This window comes from Diceros bicornis, chromosome X, assembly GCF_020826845.1.
Source record: "Diceros bicornis minor isolate mBicDic1 chromosome X, mDicBic1.mat.cur, whole genome shotgun sequence".
NCBI lineage: Eukaryota > Metazoa > Chordata > Mammalia > Perissodactyla > Rhinocerotidae > Diceros > Diceros bicornis.
Window position 1 is genome coordinate 118987722 of NC_080781.1, and position 21234 is coordinate 119008955.

At 41.0% G+C, this 21234-nt stretch overlaps 1 protein-coding gene and 1 long non-coding RNA gene across 6 annotated transcripts in view; both read left to right on the forward strand.

The window, feature by feature from the left end:
* The first annotated feature begins 4226 nt into the window (after window positions 1-4226).
* LOC131400602 (uncharacterized) lies at window positions 4227-10682 on the forward strand. 2 transcript variants are annotated; one of them, XR_009217378.1, is made up of 3 exons: window positions 4227-4367; window positions 5076-5180; window positions 10155-10682. It is a non-coding gene; the product is annotated as an uncharacterized LOC131400602 (long non-coding RNA). The 2 variants fall into 2 exon arrangements; XR_009217379.1 differs by having other exon boundaries at window positions 10219-10682.
* Window positions 10683-21003: 10321 nt separating this feature from the next.
* The window catches only part of SLC25A14 (solute carrier family 25 member 14), a 29636-nt gene continuing 29405 nt past the window's right edge, over window positions 21004-21234 (forward strand). For 2 of the 4 annotated variants that reach the window (XM_058536715.1, XM_058536716.1), the window contains exon 1: window positions 21005-21179. In XM_058536715.1, coding sequence (XP_058392698.1) covers window positions 21048-21179 — 132 coding nt within the window. In that variant the 5' untranslated portion in view covers window positions 21005-21047. Of the gene's footprint in view, window positions 21180-21234 lie in introns of all 4 variants that reach the window. The other 2 variants (XM_058536713.1, XM_058536714.1) reach the window with 2 other exon arrangements.

The window sequence follows — 21234 nt, forward strand, 5'->3', positions numbered from 1 at the left end:
GGGTGTTTCCATTTTTGGCTATTATGAGTAATGCTATTATGACTGTTGGTGTATAAGTTTTTGTGTGAACATATGTTTTTAATTCTCTTGGGTATACACCTAGCAATGGAATTGCTAGATCATATATTAAGTCTATGTTTAACTTTGTGAGGTACAGCCAAAGTGTTTTCCACATTGGCTGCACCATTTTACATTCTTACCAGCATTGTATAAGAGTTTGGCAATGGTTTCTTAGACTGACACCAAAAGCACAAGCAACCAAAGAATAAATAAATTGGACTTTATGAAAATGAAAAACTTTGTGCCTCTAAGTTCATTATCAAGAATGTGAAAAGACAATTTACAGAATTTTAGAAAATATCTGCAAATCATATTTGTGATAAGAGTTTAATATCCAGAATATATAAATAACTCTTACAACTCAACAAACAACCCAATTAAAAATTGGCAGAGGACTTGAATAAACATTTCTCCAAAGCCATACAAAAGGCCAAGAAACACATGAAAAGATGTCCTTAAGGAAATACAAATCAAAACCACAATGTGGTACCACTTCATACACACTAGGGTGGGTATAATAAGAAAAAAAAGGAGAATAGAAGTCTTGGTGAGGATGTATAGATATAGGAAGCCTCATACATTCCTGGTGGGAATGTAAAATGTTGCAGGTGCTGTGGAAAACAGTTTGGTAGTTCCTCAAATAGTTAAACATAGAATTGTCATATGATCCAACAGTTCTACTCCTAGTATATTCCCAAGAGAAATGAAAACATGTCCACACAAAAACTTGTACATGAATGTTTGTAGCAGCAATATTCATAAGAGGCAAAAGGTGGAAACAACTCAAATGTCCATCAATGGATGAAAGGATAAACAAAACGTGGTGTAATCACAAAATGGAATATTATTCAGCCCTAAAAAGGAATGAAGTACTGATACATGTTACAACATTGATGAACCTTGAAAACATGCTAAGTGAAAGAAGTGAGACACAAATAGCGACATATTTTATGATTTTTTAAACATGAAATATCCAGAATAGTCAAATGTATAGAGATAAAAGATAGCAGATTAGTGGTTGCCAGGGCATGGGCAGAGGGAGGAATGGGGAGAGATTACTTACTAGGTATAGAGTGTTCTTCTGGGATGATGAAACAATTTGAAATTGGAGGGAGGTGGTGATTTCACAGCATTGTGACTATACTAGATGCCACTGATTTAATACTTTAAAATGGTTAATTGTATGTGATGTGAATTTTACCTTAAAAATAAACAAGAGTACTAGCAAGGTTTAGGGAAATCTTTGTATCTACCAATGTTCAGAGAGTAAATGTAACTAAATTTTCTACCAGAGAATCCCAGCGGCGGGATATTGTGGCTGGCTGATAGAGAAGAATAGCAGGAGTGAACTGTTGGTAAATGCTGAAACCTGGCTTATGATAGAACAGAAGATCTAAATCTTGGAATTTAGTTCAACAATGATTGGCATGCCGTGAACTGAGCGGTTTGATTGTTATTAAACTAATTTTTATATTATATTGTTCCCTCTAGTCCCAAGTGGACAGAGCTATTATAGGAAATCCACTGGTGGGAATAATAAAATGTGTCGTTCAAAATCATGAAAAATGACACATACAAAGACTGCATTACAGCATCAATTTTTTTTCTGTTATAATGTCAGATGATTGATACATTTCATTCCAGCCCTCATTTTTTGAGTGTCTACTTTGTTAGTTGTGTGCTGTAGAAAGATGCCTGGAAGCCCCAACCCTCATGGAATTTGCATCCTAATGAGGAAAAGAAAGTATAAAAAAAGCATTATGGGCCATAATAGATATGAAATATTCCACCAGTCAGTCCCTCACAGCTGCCATGACTGAGGATTGAGGCAGATGGCTATTTCTCCCACTGAATCAGTTGTTATGTGAAGGGTGAAAAGTTGGCTCTCCATTACTTTTGAAAACAGATATGAATCCTTCAGATCAGAGTACATGCATCCTCTTTTCCCAGGATTTGCTTCTAGCTCTACCACTGAGGTGAGGTAGAATCTTACCACTGAGATGGGGCCTTAAAAGTTATCTAATCCATCTGCCCATCTGATGCTTGGGATTTTGCAACCAAAAATGCCCATTGGGCCTGTATCAGTTGGAAACACTAGATTACAAGGAACAGAAAACTCAAATCTCATTGACCTAATCAATGAAGGTAGACCTGGACTCAAAAGCAGTTTGAATCAGAGGCTCAAAAGTGGCACAAAAGTCAGATTACGTTCTGCCTTAGCTTTCTTTCTTTCTTTCTTTCTTTTTGTGAGGAAGATCAGCCCTGAGCTAACATCCATGCTAATCCTCCTCTTTTTGCTGAAGAAGACCGGCTCTGAGCTAACATCGATTGCCAATCCTCCTCCTTTTTTTCCCCCAAAGCCCCAGTAGATAGTTGTATGTCATAGTTGCACATACTTCTAGTTGCTGTATGTGGGACGCAGCCTCAGCATGGCTGGAGAAGCGGTGCGTTGTGCGCGCCAGGAATCTGAACCCAGGCCGCCCGTAGTGGAGCTCGCGCACTTAACCGCTAAGCCAAGGGGGCTGGCCCTGCCTATGCTTTCTTGATCTCTGCTTTATTTTAACTTGGCTCTTCCTTATGGCTGATATATAGCTGTTCACAGTATCAGGGGCTCCTTGTTTCTTTGAGCACATGCAGAAGAGGGGGTTACCTCTGAATTTCCTCCATAATATGGAAGAAAAACTTTCCTCAAAGCCCCCAGGAAATTGCTATTCTCATTGGCCCCAATTGGGTCATGCCCATAGCCAACCAATGGCAAGGAATGGGACTATGCTGATTAATTTAGATTTTAATTATGCTAATTTGCTAAGATTGGAATCATATCTGCTAGGAGGGAGTCAGGGCAGGGATGTGACATTAAAAAACAGGAGGATGCCACCAAGACAAGGAGGAGCGGATATTGGGGATGTTACCACAGGGTCTGTCTGGCACAGGGTCTTGGTTTAGCCATTGACAATATCATGTAAATTCCCACCTGCAAGCTTCAATTGCCTTTCCTGCTGGACAAATACCATTGTAAGGAAGTATATCCGTATAATTTTCATTGAATCTACTTCCCTGTTTCCATCCAACTCAGATTATCAATGGCTCCTTCTTGCCATTTTGTTGCCCTTAGGCGCTGGCTGTTTCATTGAATTTATTATTCTGGATGCATCTGCTTTCTCCGCAGTGTCTCTTCTGCCTGGGCCTTACTGGTCTTTACTGGATTCACTGACCCAAAAAGTAACTAGCTGTCACTAGAGAAATTTTTACTTCCATCCCTGAATTGAACGGAACGGTGGTTTATTTATCTTTTCTTTCTAGCTCGTTTGAAGCTTCTTCCTCAAGCCAAGATGAGAACTTGTGCTAGATAGTGGCTATGTGACAGAACCTGTCTGGATCTCCTCTGTAAGACGAAAAGGACTGTCTCGATCCATTTCCAAGGACTGGACCCACTGTGCCATTCTGTGGCCCCGCAGGATTCGCATGGGAAGAAGTAATTGTAGACGCTGGGGGTTGAGTGAGTGACTGGAAACCTGAAGCCAACACTGTTTTGTAGACTTTGAGGGAGGTTTTGCCATTCATTCTGCTTTGGGCTCCACAGTGCATTTGAGCAACTGAAACCTGCTCCAAGAGTGGGCCGAAGTGGTCCAAGGTGGCCTGGCATTCCTTCTCCGACGCGCGCATCTTCAGCGTTGAGCGCAGCGCAGCCACCCGGGGCCTGAGTCGCCAGCGTCCAGCGCGGGTGGATCAGAGACCACAGCCATCTGCATGACAGCAGATCCAGATGCATCCACAGCTGCATCTCCTTCTGTTTCCGCTTCGGGGCAGAGGAAGGATCGAGAAGAACGGGAGGGAGGAGGCGCCGCCGTGCTCCCACCCCGCGCTCCCCAGGGGGCGGGCATTCCTCTCCCGCCTGTCTCCTCCCATCGAGAGCTTTGTCCTCCAGCCGCGCAGCGGCCCCTCCGTGTTCCCGCCCGCTCTTCTGCGACCCCACCCCCCACCTGCGGGCCCCTACTTCCTCCGCGCAGGTGGCGCCAGCGTGCCGGGGACTAAGGGGTTAACTCGGGGCTTTTGCGGCATAGGGGGCGCCAGAGCTGGAGCTGAGCCCCATGCTGAGACCACCCCAGGAAAAAAATGTCCGCTGAGGAGACCCATCAGTTCTATTCCGGGGGACGGCCTCCTGGTCCCAGGAGGAAGGGGCGGCCAGGCCCGAGAGCGCCTCCCGCTCTGGGACCCAGAGCCCGTTCCGGACAAGTGAACTGAGGGGCTCTCCCAGCCAAAGGGATCTTTAATCCCAGTGGCTGGATGCGGCCATGGGGCAGCAGGTAATTTCGGGCTGGCAAGGGGGAGAGGAGCGCCTCTGGCCGGCGTCCCAATTCCCGCGCTCCTCTGCAGGGCGCTGAACCCGGAGTCCGCTCTACCTTGGGGGGCGTAGTCGGGGCGCGAGTCCCGGGTCACGAGTCCGCGGGCGCCGCGCTCGGCTGGGGCGCCGCCCGGGCCCCGGGGCACATGGGAGAGAGGGCGGCTTTGGCGCGGAGTGAGCGCAGTGGTCTCGGCAGGTTCAGGGCTGGTCGGCTGCGGGCAGGGCGGCAAAAGTGAGAGAAGGCCAAGCCGGAGGAGGATGCCGGGCGAAAGTGAGACTAGTTGTCGGTGTTTCTGTTTTCTTTTTAACTACGCGCCTTGGACCTGCAGAGGGGAGCTTTCTGACCTCCGGACCCCGCTGGAGACATCCAGGGGCCGCTCAGACCCGGCGCTGCCAGAGGCGCGTTGCCTGCGACTTGTCAATTCTATCCTTACGAGGCGAGCGGGTCACTTCACATCTCTCCTCGCCGGCGCCTCCGCCTAGCTGGCGGGACCCCGAATTGACCCCTCACCGGGCCCCTGCTCCTGCCCGCACCGCTTTGGGAACGAGGAGGGGACTTTGGAAGTCATTCTGGCGCCGCCAACCCTCTTCCTCTTTCCGGACGCCCTACCCCATCTCCCCACTCAGCACTTTGGGCTTCGGTGGTCTCTCACTGAGCCCCTTTCCTCAGCCTTAGGACCTGCTAGAAGTGGCCAAAGACGAATCCCAGCAGCAGCGCATGGGGGCCAACGAGGACCTGAGCGAGGAGCTGAGCGACCTGCTCGACTTTAGTGCGGTATGAGAACTTTCCGCGGCATCTTGGAGTTCTGCCCAGGTTTACAAAAAAAAAAAAAGGAAAGGAAAAGAAAAAAAGGTGATGTGGAGATTAGGCAACGTGAAGTCCATCTGCTTTGAGCAGCAGTTCTTGGGGCTGGAGTCCAGCTTCCCCGAGATGGACATCTGAATTTTGATGTAATGCCTAGACTTGCAGATTTAAAACGTGAATGCCAGAGGGGTCATTTGATTTAACCAGTTAAAAGGATAGCAGTTTAATCATGAGTCACCCTCTGACCCTGATGTTTGTTAGGAATTTAGGGATTTGGGGTCTTCTATGAAAAAAGAACATTAATTTTTCTTTAACATCCCTTTTCATTCACCTTCCCAAGATCAGATTAATATAGTTTATGATACCTGAAATATGTCAGTTATCAGAAAGCCAGTCCAGGGCTAGAATTTCCAGCTGTTTGAGCTGGGCACTTTTATTTTATGACTGCTTTGGATTTTTTTTTTCACATGGGAAATAATTTAACGACAAAAAAAATCAGCTGAGGGGGGCCGCCCCATAGCCTAGCGGTTGGGTGCGGCGCGCTCCACTGCTGGTGGCAGAGTTGGGATCTCGGGCGCGCACCCACGCACCGCTTGTCCGGCCATGCTCCATGCTGTGGTGGCGTCCCATATAAAGCAACTAGAAGGATGTGCAACTATGATATACAACTGTCTACTGGGGCTTTGGGGAGAAAAAGAGGAAAAAAGGAGGAGGATTGGCATTAAATGTTAGCTCAGAGCAGGTCTTCCTCAGCAAAAAGAGGAGGATTGGCATGGATGTTAGCTCAGGGCTGATCTTCCTCACACACACAAAAAAGTACTTAAAAAAAAAATCAGCTGAAACTAAAGGGCCACTTCCTTTACTTTTAATGGCTCGAATTTCGTTGTTAACTGCTGGCTAGGAGGTAGGACGAACGCTTGCTCTATAGAACTGTGTTATAATGAATCTTTACTGTATGTGGTAGTGTCATTGGACACGATTTTGACTACATATGTGTAAATGTAAAGTAAATGTAATGAAATTAACTTTGTTCCAAAGTGAAGATCATAGGCAAAAATTTACAGTGGAAAGTTAATAATCTTAAAATCTCTCATGTAAGCGACTGGTTTTCCAGAACAGAACATAACCAATATTTCCAAGTAGTGTTAGGAAATAGTATCACTCAATGTATTTGCCTTATGTTTGTGGACTCTTATTTAAAATGTTAATGAAATAAATGATACAAATACATAGAAATTTAGATTTAAAATTAAATTAGATTCTTATTCCTACAGTAGTGCTGTTTTTAAGTTTACTTTCTGTAGGTTTTTTACTAATCTGCTCCATTATTAAACATTTGTCCCTTTTATGTATTTTTTTTCTAATTTTTAAAACTCATAATTTTTTATAAACATTCTGTAAGCAAGGCCCATTTTATCTCATAAGGAGGGTGTGAGAATTACACAGAGGAAGCTTTATAAAGTGTCTAGCACAGTATCTGGAATTTATTAAGCACTCTATAAGCATTCATTCCTGTTTTTACTTCTGTTCCCATGAAAGGTTACAAATTGATTTTGATATGAAACCATGTTAGGAACTCTTACAAATCTTGGATGCTCCTTAGAGAGGCAGCTGTTTTGAGTTCCTAGAGTCTATCCTAAACAAAACAACGGACTTGTTATCATTTTAAAATGCTCAACGAGAGGTTCTTTAAGTCAGGAAAATTAAACTCTGTTTATAAAACATGGGTCATTGTAAAAGTTCACTACATTAAAAAAATTTTGGTTTTGGAAATTATTGGGAAAAAAACTGGGGCAACCCAGATTCTTATGACAGAATGCAGATTCTTAGAAGAGTGGATGCTTCAGTTCCTCAAATCTTTTTAAGAGGAACAGGGAGATGTTTACCTCAAAGGGTAGTTATGAGACCTAAATGAGCTTATGTATGTTAAGAGCTTGTCATGATCAAATAAATATTAGTTCCTTTTGTGAAATGCTTTTGTTTTCATATAATCTAATATTTTTATTTTGAGAATAACAAGCTTCAAATGATTTCCCTCAACATATTGAACCAATACTTATTTATGATATATATCCAGTGCTATCCAAATCAAATAATTATTTTAATGTGGTTATTATGTGCTATTTTTTTTGTTTTGCATGGAGCAGAGCGTTTTCTTACACTTTAGTCTAGCTAATTATTTAGAGATTATGCAATAGTTTACCAGCTGTCCTAGGCCAAATTATCTTTTCTGCATTGATGATATCACAATATCTCATTGGGTCTACTTTCCTGAGTCTTTGCTGTGTGAATACTGTTCTTAATTTCCCACCAATCCTATCTCCCTCCCTAAGATCACTTTCCTCAGTATCTTTCTTCCCAACTTGGAGTCTTGTACTCTTTTCTTGGATGTCTGTACTCTTGTTCTTGGCCTGTTCACATGGAAATCCCCCTGCCCTGGCATTCATGAAACATTTATTGAGATTCCACTATATTCTAGTTACTGGAACTAACTGGGTGAAATGAAAATGATCAGTCTACATCCCCTGGGCAGAAGGAGTGCTCAGTCTCATGGGGAAGACAGGTTATTGAACTATATGGTGATAAGTGCTATAATAAGGACAGCCCGTGGAGTAGTGGAAGCACAGAAATAGAAGCAATACTTGCTTATGAAACCTTCAAGGCATATCCCATACCAAATGAAAATGATAATCTGTTATGAAATACAAGCAGTGGAGGATTTATGCCTGGAGAAATCTCCCATTAGACAAGCAGTCTTGGTCAAGTGAATTACTCTCTCCGGCCATCAGATTCCTCACATGTAAAGCAAAAGTTTTGAACAAGATCATGGTTTCCAAAGTGTGTTTCACAGAATATTACTAATATGCAAATAAAGAGCTCTATGGTCAAATACATTTGTGTATTAATTGGTTAAACAAAATTAAACAGATTTGTTTATTGTTGGATTTCTCAGTTTTTAATTGGTGATTGTAAATTATAAATTTTAAGAAAGCAATATAATTATTTTACTTTTACACCATGGAATCCCTCTGTATTAGTTATAAATTAGGTTTAACTGCTATATAATGGTTTCAAGAATTTTTTTTTTGCCATTAGTCATTTTATTAGATTGGCAAAAAAATCCAGGATTTTGACGATATACTCTATTCATGAGAAAAGGCACTCTTATACATTCCTGATGGGAATACAAAATGGTACAACCCCTATTTGGAAAAGTAATAACATATAGCAAAATTACATATGTAAGTTTACCCTTTGTCCCTGCACTATCACTTCTAGAAATCCATCCCAAAGATACATTGACAAAAATATGAAATGACATATGCACAAGGTTATTCACTGAGGCATTCAAGAAATATTTTAACACTTACTTGTAGGTCTATGATTAATTGTGAGTTTATTTTTACATATGACATGAAACAAGAATGAAACTTGATTTTTTTGCATAAGGTTATCCAATTTTGACAGCATCATTTGTTAAAAATATTATCCCTGTCACTTTGGTCAAAAATCAGTTGACCGTACATGTATGGGTCAACTTCTGGACCCTCTATTCTGCTCCATTGATCTGTATGTCTGTCCTTCTGGCAATACAACTCTGTCTTGATTACTGTACCTTTATGATAAATCTTGAAATCAGGTAGTGTAAGTCTTTTAACATTGTCATTTTTTTTTCAAAATTAGTTTTCTATTCTGTGTTCTTTACACATCAATTATTAATTTTAGAATTAGCCTGTCCATTTTTAGAAGAAAGCCTCCTATAATTTTTGTTGGCATTGTGTTGAATTTATTCAATCTGAGGAGGATAGACATCTTATTATTATTATTATTATTATTTTTTGTGTGAGGAAGGTTAGCCCTGAGCTAACATCCATGCTAATCCTCCTCTTTTTGCTGAGGAAGACCGGCTCTGAGCTAACATCTATTGCCAATCCTCCTCCTTTTTTCCCCCAAAGCCCCAGTAGATAGTTGCATGTCATAGTTGCACGTCCTTCTAGTTGCTGTATGTGGGACGCTGCCTCAGCATGGCTGGAGAAGCAGTGCGTCGGTGCGTGCCCGGGATCCGAACCCGGGCCGCCAGTAGCAGAACATGCGCACTTAACCGCTAAGCCACGGGGCTGGCCTAGACATCTTATTAATATTGAGTCTTCTAATCCATGAGTATAGTGTATCTTTCTATTTAAGTCTTCTTTAATTTCTCTTAGTAATCTTTTGTAGTTTTCAATGTACAGGTCTTGCGCATTTTTCATCCAATTTATCCCTAAGTGTTTTATATTTTTGATGCTGTTTTAAATTTAAATGTCCAGTTATTCATGACTAATATATAAAAATACAATTGATTCTTGTATATTGTCTCTATATCTTGCTACCTTGCTAGACTCACTTATTAGTTGTAACTTTTTTGTACAGTCTGGAAGATTTTCTGTTTGGACAACTTATCATATGTGAATAATGAGAGTTTAACATTTTCCTTTCCAGTCTAGATGCACTTTTTTCTTGCCTTATTGCATTGACTAGAATTTCCAGCATAATGTTGACTAGAAGTGGTAAAAGTGAATAGCCTGGCCTTGTTCCTGATGTTAGGGGGAAAGCGTTTCAGCAGTAGGTCTTTAATAGTTACCTTTATACAGATTGAGGAAGATCCCTTCTATTCCTAGTTTGCTAAGAGATTTTATGCTAAGTTGTTGTGTTTTGTCCAATGCTTTCTCTGTGTCTAATGAGATTATACATTTTTTTCTTTATTCTTTTGTTAATATGGTGAATTACAGTGATTGATTTTGGATTGTTAAACCTACTTTGTATTCCTCAGATAAACCCCATGTAGGCAGGATGAGGTATCCTTTTTACATATTGTTAGATTTGATTTGCTAAAATTTTGCTAAGAATTTTTGCATCTAAGTTCTTGAGGGGTGTTGGTCTTTGTTTTCTTTTTTTTTTTTGCAGGGAAAGATTTGCCTTCAGCTAACATCTGTTGCCAATCTTCCTGTTTTTTTTTTCCTCCCCAAAGCCTCAGCACATGGTCATATATCCCAGTTGTAAGTCCTTCTATCTCTTCAATGTGAGCTGCCGCCACAGCATGGCAACTGACAGGTGGGTGGTCTGGTTCTGTGACTGGGAAGCGAACGCAAGCTGCTGAAGTGATGATAACACTGAACTTTAACCACTAGGCCATCAGGGCTGGCTTTGTTTTCCTTCTTATAAGGTCTTTAATTTTGGTATCAGGGTAATGTTGGTCTCATAGAATGAGTTGGGAAGTATTGTATTATCATCTATTTTCTGGAAGAGTTTGTATAGAATTGTAATTATTTCTTACTTAAATGCTTCTGAGAATTCACCAGTGAAGACATCTGGGCTCAAAGTTTTCTTTATGGGAATGTTTTTTAACTACAGATTAATTTTTGTAATAGTTATGGGGCTATTCAGGTTATTGATTTCTTCTTGAATGAGCTTTGATAGTTTGTGTATCGTAAGAAATTTGTCGATTTGTTCTTTTCATCGAAGTTATCAAATTTATTTGCATAAATTGTTGATATTTCCTTATCATTTTAACAATTATACTAGTTATATATTTCTGCATAACAAATTACGACAAACTTAGCAGCTTAAAACAACACACATTTATTATCTCACAGATTCTACATGTCGTTAATCTGGGCACACCTTAACTGGGTCATCTGTTCAGGGTCTCTCACAATGCTGTAATCAAGGTGTCAACCTGGACCAGGGTCTCATCTGAACACTTGACCGGGGAAGGATCCACTTCTGAGCTTACATGGTTGTTGGTAGGATTCAGTTCCTTGTAGATTGTTGGACTGAGGGCCTCAATTTCCTGTTGGCTGTTGGCAAGAGGTTCCCCTCAGTTCCTTGCCGTGTTGCCTCTCCAGCATGGCAGCTTGCCTCATCAAAGCCAGCAATAGAGAGAGTATAGCAAGATGGTAGTCATAGCCTAGTCATAGAAGTGACATCCCACTATCTTTGTTGTATTTTGTTGGTTAGAAACAAGTCATTAGGTCAGTCCACATTCAAGGGGAGAGGATTATACAGGGGCGTGAATACCAGGAGGCAGGCATCAATGGGGACCATTTTAGAGTTTACTGTCCACAATATTTGTAGGATCTATGGTTTATGTTCCCCCTTTCAATCCTAATATTGGTTAATTTTGTCCTTTTTTCCTGATCAGTCTGGCTAGAAGTTTATCTATTTTATTGACATTCTCAAAGAACCAGCTTTTCTTTGTTTTTCTGTTTTCAATGTGTTTGATTTCTGTCATCTTTACTTTGGCTTTAACCTTGCTTACTTTAGGTTTAATTTGCTGTTTGTCTTCTAGTTTATTAAGGTGAAAGTTGAGGTCATTGTTTCAAGATCCTTAATGTTTTCTAACATAGGCATTTATTGCTGTAAATTTTCTTCTAACCATGGCTTTAGCTGCATCCCACAAATTTTGCTATGTTTTCATTTTCATTTAGTTCAAAATGTTTTATAATTTCCCTTTTGATTTCTTCCTTGACCCATGTGTTATTTAGAAGTGTGTTATTAAGGTTGCAAATATTTGGGGATTTTCCAGAAATATTTCTGTTATTGATCTAATCTAATCTAATCTAATAAAGCTAATTTAATTTTATTGTGTTCAGAGAACATACTTTGTATAATTTTAATAATTTTAAATGTGTTGTGAATTTTTTTATGGCCCAGAATATGGTCTATTTTGGTAAATGTTTCCTGGCCATGTCAAAAGAACGTATATTCTGTTGTTGGTTGGAGCTTTTTTAAATGTCAGTTCGGTCAGGTTGATGGATAGTGTTAAGTCTTCTATATCCTTACTGATTTTCTGTCTACTTTTACTATCAATTATTGAGAGGTGTGTTGAAATCTCTAAATGTGTATTTATTTTTCATTTCAATTCTATCAGTTTTTGTTTCATGTATTTTGAGCCTCTGTTATTAGGTGTATAAATGTTTAGAATTGTATGTCCTCTTTTAAAATTTACCCCCCTTTTATAATCACATAATGTCCCTCTCTGTCTCTTGTAATACTCACTTTTTAATTGGGTTGTTTATCTTTTTGTTGAATTGTGAGAGTTCTTTATATAGTCTAGATACTAAACTATTATCAGATATATGATTTTCAAATATTTTGTTCCCATTCCATGGGAATTATTTCTTGGTAGTGTCCTTTAAGGCACAAAAAATTTTAAATTTTGATGAAGTCCAATTTATCTAATTTTATTTATTATTTGTTGTTCATAATATTCCCTTATTATCGTTTTGCTGTCTGCAGGATCTGTGGTGATATCCCCTCTCTCATTTCTCATATTGGTAATTTGTGTCTTCTCTCTTTTTTTCCTGATCAATCTGGATACAGGTTTATAAATTTTATTGATCTTCTCAAAGAACCAGCTTTTGGTTTCATTGATTTTCTCTATTGTTTCCTGTTTTCTGTTTCATTGTTTTCTGCCCTTACCTTTATTGTTTCTTTTCTTCTGCTTACTTTGAGTTTAATTTGTTCTTATTTTTCTAGTTCCCTAAGATCGAAGCTGGGGTCATTGATTTGAGGCCTTTTTGTTTTCTTATATAAAGATTCAGTGCTATAAATTCCCTTCTAAGTACTGCTTAAGATGCATCCCACAGCTTTTGTTATGCTGTGTTTTCATTTAGTTCAAAATACTGTCTGATTTCCTTTTCAATTTTTTGTAACAGTGAACTCCAGGGAAACGTGAGGAATATCTATGCCCAGTAAAGCCCATTTTGGGTCTCAGAGCCTGAGGCCCAGATGGGAGAACTGGTCACATATGCACATCTTGTTAACAACTGGCCATGACCAGGAAACTCAGGACCCCAACAATGTTGTTGACCCCAAAAGTGAAACCACGTTCACATCATCAATCTTTTTTTGTGTGTGTGAGGAAGATCAGCCCTGAACTAACATCCATGCTAATCCTCCTCTTTTTGCTGAGGAAGACCGGCTCTGAGCTAACATCTATTGCCAATCCTCCTCTTTTTTTTTTCCCCCAAAGTCCCAGTAGATAGCTGTATGTAATAGTTGCACATCCTTCTAGTTGCTGTATGTGGGACACGGCCTCAGCATGGCCGGAGAAGCGGTGTGTCAGTGCGCGCCTGGGATCCGAACCCGGGCCGCCAGTAGTGGACCATGCGCATTTAACCACTAAGACACGGGGCCGGCCCACATCATCAATCTTGATGTTTGTGCAAAGCAATCCTAATAAGATGGTATGGCATGGTCTATTACTGCGGGTGTACACAACAAAATCATTAATCCATTGGTGATATAAAGAACTCTGACAGACACATTTTCATGGGTTGGCTGAGGGACAATCATGGTTCTCTTGGACACATGCAAGGAGTAAGCCACCAAACTTGCTGTGTTAACTCTTTCCTCATAACACCCAAATATGAGATTTCTCTATTGCTAAACCCTGCCAATTTTGAGGTACAGGTCTCAGTGATGGAGGAGTGAAGGATGGTTAGGGATTGGACACTATTTGGCCTATAATCACATATAACCAGAAGTCATTTTTTTAATGGGAATTACTCTCTTTTTCATTAAAAAATATGAAGAATAGACACCTCTGCTTTTTGTTGGTGTGCTTTCTTCTGATTATGTCAACATTCCCAGACTTAGAATAAAATCCAAAGTCTTGACCACGATATACACAGCCCTAGCTGATCTCCCTCAGCCCGTTACCTCTCTGACCCCATCTGCTCCTGCTCTCCCCTTCATCCCTCTGCCCCAGCCACCCCCCTGACCTTGATGTCCCTCAAACACGCCAGGCTCACTCCTGCTCCGGGGCCTCTGCTGTCACTGTTATCTTTGCCTGGAATGTTCTCAGAAGTCCTCACAGCTCACTCCCTCACCTCCTTCATGCCTCTCCTCAAATATCACCCCGTCAGAGAGGCCTTCCTGAGCACTTTATCCAGAACAGCAGTCCCTGCCATTTTCCGTGTCCTTCCCTTGCTTCATTTTCCTTCGTACCTGAGAATGTGTCCTGAACCTGAATATTTATTCCTTTTTGCCCACCCCTCCCCCAACTAGACTGCCTGCTCCGTGGGGGCAGGGGCTGTTTCTAGTTCGCTGCTAGATCCCCAGGCCTAGCCTGCTCCGTGGGGGCAGGGGCTGTTTCTAGTTCGCTGCTAGATCCCTGGGCCTAGCCTGCTGCGTGGGGGCAGGGACTGTTTCTAGTTCACTGCTAGATCCCTGGGCCTGGCACAAGGCCTGGCACACGACAGGTGCTCAGTAGGCAGCTATCCAGGGAATGAGTGAATGAGTGAATGAATCCCATATAGACAGAGACACAGAGTAGCGGGGAAGACTGAAGGTATTTGGAGCACAGTAAGATTCCTTATTCTCAGCTCCAGACTATAGAGGAGATGCTCAACTAAATTCTTAACTTTTCTCTCAGGATTCAAGTGTGCAAATATTATATTTAGTATCATAAAATTTCTTTTATAAAGATGATTTGAGTTTCCCTTAGAGGCTAACCCTGTTGAAAAGGTTTTTTTTCTTTCTTTTTTCTTTCTGATTAGAAGTAACACATTTGTAGAAGAAAATGTACACAATGCAGAAGGGACTAAGGTCGGCAGTGCAAGTCCTCTGGACTGGAGGTTGGGGGAGAGGGAGGGCAGGGAACGCGCTGTGCCGACTGGGACAGCTGACACACAGCCGCAGCATCAGAGCAGCTGTGTCAACGGGGCTCATCGAAATGTCCCCACGGATAAACTGGTCACGTCGGACCGTCTGGCTCTGCTGTTTGTATCCTTTGCCTATTTTTCTAGGAAAATACCTTTCAGTGTATTTTTTTTAATTTGTAAAGCTTGCAGTATATTAAAGAGCTTTTTGTCTGTCAAATTAGTTACAATTTCCCCGCCCAAATTCTGGCTTGTCTTCTAACTTTGTGGTGTTTTCTGCCATTCAGAAAGTACTTTTATTGTGTGGTCATTCTAATAATTCTTTGCTTTTATTGTTTCTGCCTTTGACAGAAGGCTTAGAAAGTCTTCCCCACCCAGGATTATAAAAGTGTTCACTTGCATTTTCTTCTAGTACCGTCATGGCTTGATTTTATTCTTCATGTTTAAATTTTCAGGGCACCAGGAATTTATTTGGTGAAAGGACATTTCTGGAGTGCTGATGATGACCTGGGCCCTGCTCCAAGCACCTTCTGTGGGTCATCTCATTTGAATGCTCAGTGACTCCAGAGCTAGGGGCTGGGAGCATCTTTGTTTTCACAGGTGAGGAAACGTAGGAACAGGGAGGCTGGGTACTTATCCGAGACCCCACAGCTGGTGAAACGTGGCCCATCCAATGGTAAAGCCTACACAGGGTTGTTGTAAGGATTAGAGTGGGCATGTGTAAAGTGTCTGGAATACAGTAGGCAGTCAACAGATGGCAGAGTTTATTATTATTATAGCATAGTTCTCACAAACATAATTTCTGATGGCTGCATATTATTTGAAAAATGGTATATTTTTAAGGCAAATACATTTCTAAAATATTAGTCCTTCAAAAGCATGTTTACAATTCCATGGTAACAAATGAAACCTTTATTTTAAGAAGCAGTTGTCATAAAAAGAAATCCTGAAAGAATGTGTATCAAGATGTGAACAGTTTCATTGGATAATGGGATTACAGTTTTTTTAACCTTTTTTGTCTCTATATTCCAGTTTTCTTAAAAGAGCATGTTTTAAAATTTTTCTGATCAGAAAAATAGCCACAATAACTGCTATCTTTTTTAAAAGGCTATGGTAAAATGGTGCAGCCACTGTGGAAAACAGTTTGGTGGTTCCTTGAAAGTTAAATATAGGCTTACCATATGATCCAGCAATTCTACTGCTAGGAGTATAACCAAAAGAATTCAAAGCAAGGACTCAAACAGATTCTTGTACACCAATGTTCATAGCAGCATTCTTCACAATAGCCAAAAAGTAGAAACAACCCAAATGTCCGTCAACAGATGAATGGATAAACAAAATGTGGTATATACATACAATGGAATAATTATTGTAAAAAGGAAAGAAATTCTGATATAGGGTGCAACATGGATGAATGTTGAAAACATTACGCTAAGTGAAATAAACCAGACACAAAAGGACAAATATTGTATGATTTCACTTAAATGAGGTACCTAGAATAGTCAAATTCATAGAGACAGAAAGAATAGTGGTTATTAGGGGCTGGAGAGAGAGAAGAAGGGAAAGTGATTGTTTAATAGGTTTCTGTTTGGGATGATGAAAAGTTCTGGAAATGGATAGTGATGGTGGTTGCACAACATTGTGAATGTACTTAATGCCACTGAACTGTATACTTAAAAATGGTTAAAATGGTAAATTTTTGTTATGTCTATTTTAACTGAAACAAACAACAACAGCAAAAGGAGTCAAAATTAGCCTCTTTCTTATAGAGTGCTGGGCTTAAATGAGATAATTCATGTGAAGTGCTTAGCACAATGCCAGGTTTATAGGGAATCCTCAATAAAGGAAGGACCAATGTTTTTCTAATTATTAGAACCACTTAAAGATGGAATGGGCTTCCTTAGGGATGGAATAGTGAGTTCTCTGCTACTGGGTGAAGTGTCTAATGGGAGGCAGAACAGACTTCTTAAGTTTTGTATGCAAATGAATCACCTGGGGATAGTGTTAAAATGCAAATTCTAATTTAAATAGGTCTTGTGTGGGGCCTGAGATTCTGCATTTCTAACAAGCCCCCAGTGATCTGAGGTTGCCAGTTGACCACATTTGAGTAGCAGAGAGCCAGATGATTCTTTAGGGGGATGCTGGAGAAGGTATATGATAATTCATCAGAGGAGCAGAGATCTACATCTCTGCTGTCCAGTACTGTGGCCAACTCACCACATGGCTATTGAGCACTTGAAATATGGCTAGTCTGAATTGAGATGGACCGTGAGTGTAAAATACACAAAAACTTAGCATAAAGATAAACTGTAAAGTATCTCATTAATACTTATTATATTGATTATATTCTGAAACAATATTATTTTGGATATGTTGGGTTAAATAAAATTTTGTTAAAAATTTTTTAAGGGCCATAAATGGAAGGTGATCACACAGTATCTAGAGGGTGACACAGGGTTAGAAGAGGATTTTCTTGTTTTAGGAACTTAGAAAGAACATGAAGCTGAAAGGAGGGAGAGCTTGGCTCTCTAGGATCAGCAAGGGGGAGTGAGTGAGGGAGTGGTCTGCGAGGAGGCAGGAGGTAAGGCAAGGTTTATGCAGCATATATCAGTGATATAAAAGACAGAAAGACTGGAAGGAAACACATAGAAATGTCAATGGTGGTATCTGGCTAGTGGGGATGATGTTTATATTTTATTTTTACTTCTTTTGTATTTTTATCTCCTTGTGTATGTTTTTTGTATTTTCCTTTTCCCTCCATAAAGATGCATAACTTTTAAAATCAGGGAAACGTAGGAGGACCATAAGTTAGAGGTAGCCGGGGACACTGACTTCAGCACAGGAGGCCACCCCGCAGGAGCATGTGACAGGAACGCGCACATCACGAGAATGAGAGTGTAAGCATGTGTGTATGCATCAAGAGAGGGCCATAGGAGGCTCTCCACACTGTTAAGAGTATAGTCTTTGGATGTTTGGATTTTGGGTAATTTTTACCTTCTTTCCACTTTTGTGTGTAGTTTAAATGTTTTATGACTATGTACTTTTTTATAAGCAGATACAAGAAACTATTGTAATTTTGAAAAATAGGTATAGTCTTCATCACAAAAAATAATAGTCCCACTATATTCTGTGTTGATAAAACCACATCTTAGGCTCTGGCTCTCCTGCTGGCCTGAAAGAAGCGAGTGGTCATATTGTGAACTGCCTATGGAAAGGGCCACGTCGCAGGAAACTGGGGACAGCCTCAGGAGCTGAGAGTGACCTCTGGCCAACAGCCAGCAAGAAACTGAAGCTGACTGAAGCTGTCGGTGCTACAGCTGCAAGGAAGTGAATTCTGCAGCAACGCGAGTGAGCTTGGAAGCGAATTCTTCCCCATTCAAGTCTTGAGATAAAAACAGTCTGGCCAACACCTTGATTGCAGCCTTGTGAGACCCAGAGCTCAAGACCCAGTTAAGTCATGCCTGGACTCCTGGGCTGCAGAAACTGAGAGACAGTAAATGTGTGGTGTTTAAGTTGCTAAATTTGTGGCAATCTTTTTTACACAGCAATAGAAAACTAATACATCCTCCCACCAGCAGTGTAAGAGAATTTGAGATGCTTTCCGCCAGACCCCTTGTATTGTCAGTCTTTTTAACTTTGGCCATGCTGGTGGGTGTGTATTGTGATTTTAATTTGAATATTTGAGATAACTAATAATGTTGAGCACTTTTTCATTTGCTTATTGGTCATTTGGATATACTCTTTAATGAAGTGCCTTTCAAATATTTTTCCCATTAAAAAAATATTGAGTTGCCTGTCTTTATTGCTAAGTTTAGGAGTTCTTTATTGATACTGGATATGAGATTTTATAGGATACATAGATTAAAAATCTCTTCTCCCAGTCTGGAGCTTGCCTTTTCACTCTCTTAATTGTGTCTTTTAATGAAAATAAAAATGTTCTCAATTTTATTTTATTTACATATTTTTTGTTTGTTGTTCTTTTCCCTCCAGTTCTATTGAGACATAATTTACATAATGTATAGTGATGTGAACTTCACCTCGATTAATAATTTAAAAAAGATCTTCTGGCTCCAAACACAATGCTCTTTTCATTCTTTAAGACCAGGTATTTCTCATGGGAGAATAGAAAGAGGAAGGCATATTTTGGTTCAACATAAGTGAAAACTTTCTAACAGAAAGTTTTGTAATGGGCTGACTTGTGATGTATACTTACCCTGGAAGTATTCTAGCAGAGACTAGACAACTGTCTATAATGAATGTTTTAAAAGGGACCTCTAAATCTCCTTCCAACGTGAGGATTCCAGGATTCTATCCTCTTGAATAGCTTATCTCTTGGAGGGATCAGAATTCAAGCATAACACAAGACAGAGTATAATCAAATATTAGTCTGTGTGATAGAGACTATTAATAGAAGGTTATTAAAAAGGAAAATGGCCAACTTCGATAATGAATATTAGATTTTTTTATGTTGTAGTTTTAGAAAAATCTTGAAAACAAACTAAGCAATCAAACTGCAAATGTGTTAAACAGAAGTGTGGTGTGTGTTTACAATGTTGTTACAAATGCTATTTTCTAATTCATCTACTGTAGAACTTTAAAATAAGTCATTTGAAGACAAAGCTCCTTTTAACGAAGTTTACCTGGGCGGTGGGTGAGATTAGCTGTTGGTGGCGGTGGCTGAGGAGGCAAAAGTGCAGTTTTGTAGAAAAGCTAAAGTAGTGACTTGCTCACAGAGAGGGCCATAATTCTACAAGTTTCAGCAACCTGGATGTGAGGGACAGGCCCAGGCCACAGCTGGACATGGAATTCATGTCATTGGAGAGAGTATAGCCCTTTCAAATAAAAACGATTCTAAGCTACAACCCTCTTTGGCTGGAAGGGAGTGCTTTGCTGAGATGTAGATTGAAGGGAATTCACAGTTTGGAATGCACGCACATGTTTCTTATAGTATCCCTATTTTTAGTAAGGAAGTTTCTGAAGGTCACAAGTGTATTATTAAAGTTGAGAGCAGTATAGCATAGTGGTTAAGAGCCTGGGCTCCAAAGTCACACCTGAATTTTAATCCCAGCTCTGCCACTTACCAAGTTACTCTCTTAACTTCTTAAGACCTCAGTTACCCCTTCTATCAAAAGGGAAAATAATAGTACCTGTCTCCTAAGGCAGTTGTGCGCACACGAAGCTCATGGCACCACCCTTGGTAAGCATTCCATAATGTCAGGTAATTTTATTATGCGTGCTGCCTGAAGAAATTTTTAAATGGGGAAAAAAGACCAAGATGTGAAGTAAAATGAGAAAGATCCTTTTGGAACAAAGGTATTCCGAACATTTATTCATTCAACAAATAACCACTTAGGGCCATGTGTCTTGCATTGATTTTACTCATACTCAACATAGAAACCCTATTATTGTGATTACGGAACCTTTACACGAGAGGCTCAAAAATCACATGTAGCTAGCTCACTGGCTAACAATCCCCCATGGTGCTTTGCAGCTATTCCTTCTGGTCCCAGTGGTTAGAGCCAGAAGCCAGTCAGCAGGCTGTCACCTCGTTTTCTGGCTGATTGTGAGGTGCCGATTAACTCGGACTACCCCGTTAGCATTTCTACTCTTCAGATTCTTTACGTTTTTATGGTCCCGTTTTCTGTTTCCAACTTGCTCATTCTGCACAGTGCGCTTTGAGTATAGGGCCTGAGTCTAACTCTTCAGTCCCTAACGCCTGGCGCCCGGCAGGTGCTGAGGTTTATTTGCTTCCTTGATCTTTATTTTCTTTCCAAACTCAGGCACCTCATTAAATACCTCTCACCCCCCTTGCCCTCATTTTCCCACTTTTGTTTTAAGCCCTTTTTCCCTCCTTTTTCGTACTCTGTGCGCAGGCGCCCCGCCCCTCGCGTCCCCGCAGCTTCGCTGGTCCCTCTGCTCTTACCCCGCCCCTCCTTTCCTAGTCCTGGGCTGCGCGGTGTGGGTGGTAACGCGGTGACGAGGCGACATCTCTGCCCCCACTGGCGAGCACTGTAACTGCAGAAGCTGCCAAGTGCTCACGCCTTAGCTGCGTCTCCCTACAGCTCCGGAGGGTCAGGTTGCCCCCTCTGGGCCTTTGCGCCCGCAGCCCGCCTGACACCCCCACTCAGACCCCCGTCGTTTCCGCTGCTTATTTCGCGCTTTCTTTTTTAGGCTCGCGGGAGGTGGACTTGGAATGCCTGCGCCACCGTTGCCGAGGCGACGACTTGGTTACTTCCGTTGGTTTCAATGCTTCCGGGTTGGCGTTGCGGTGGCGTTTCCGACTGGGGGAGCCTCGGCTTCCCAGTCGTCCGATGAGCCCGAGCAGGTGAGGGGGAGCTCCTGGACTTCCAGGCTGGGGAGCGGGGCTGGGCCGCGCCAGG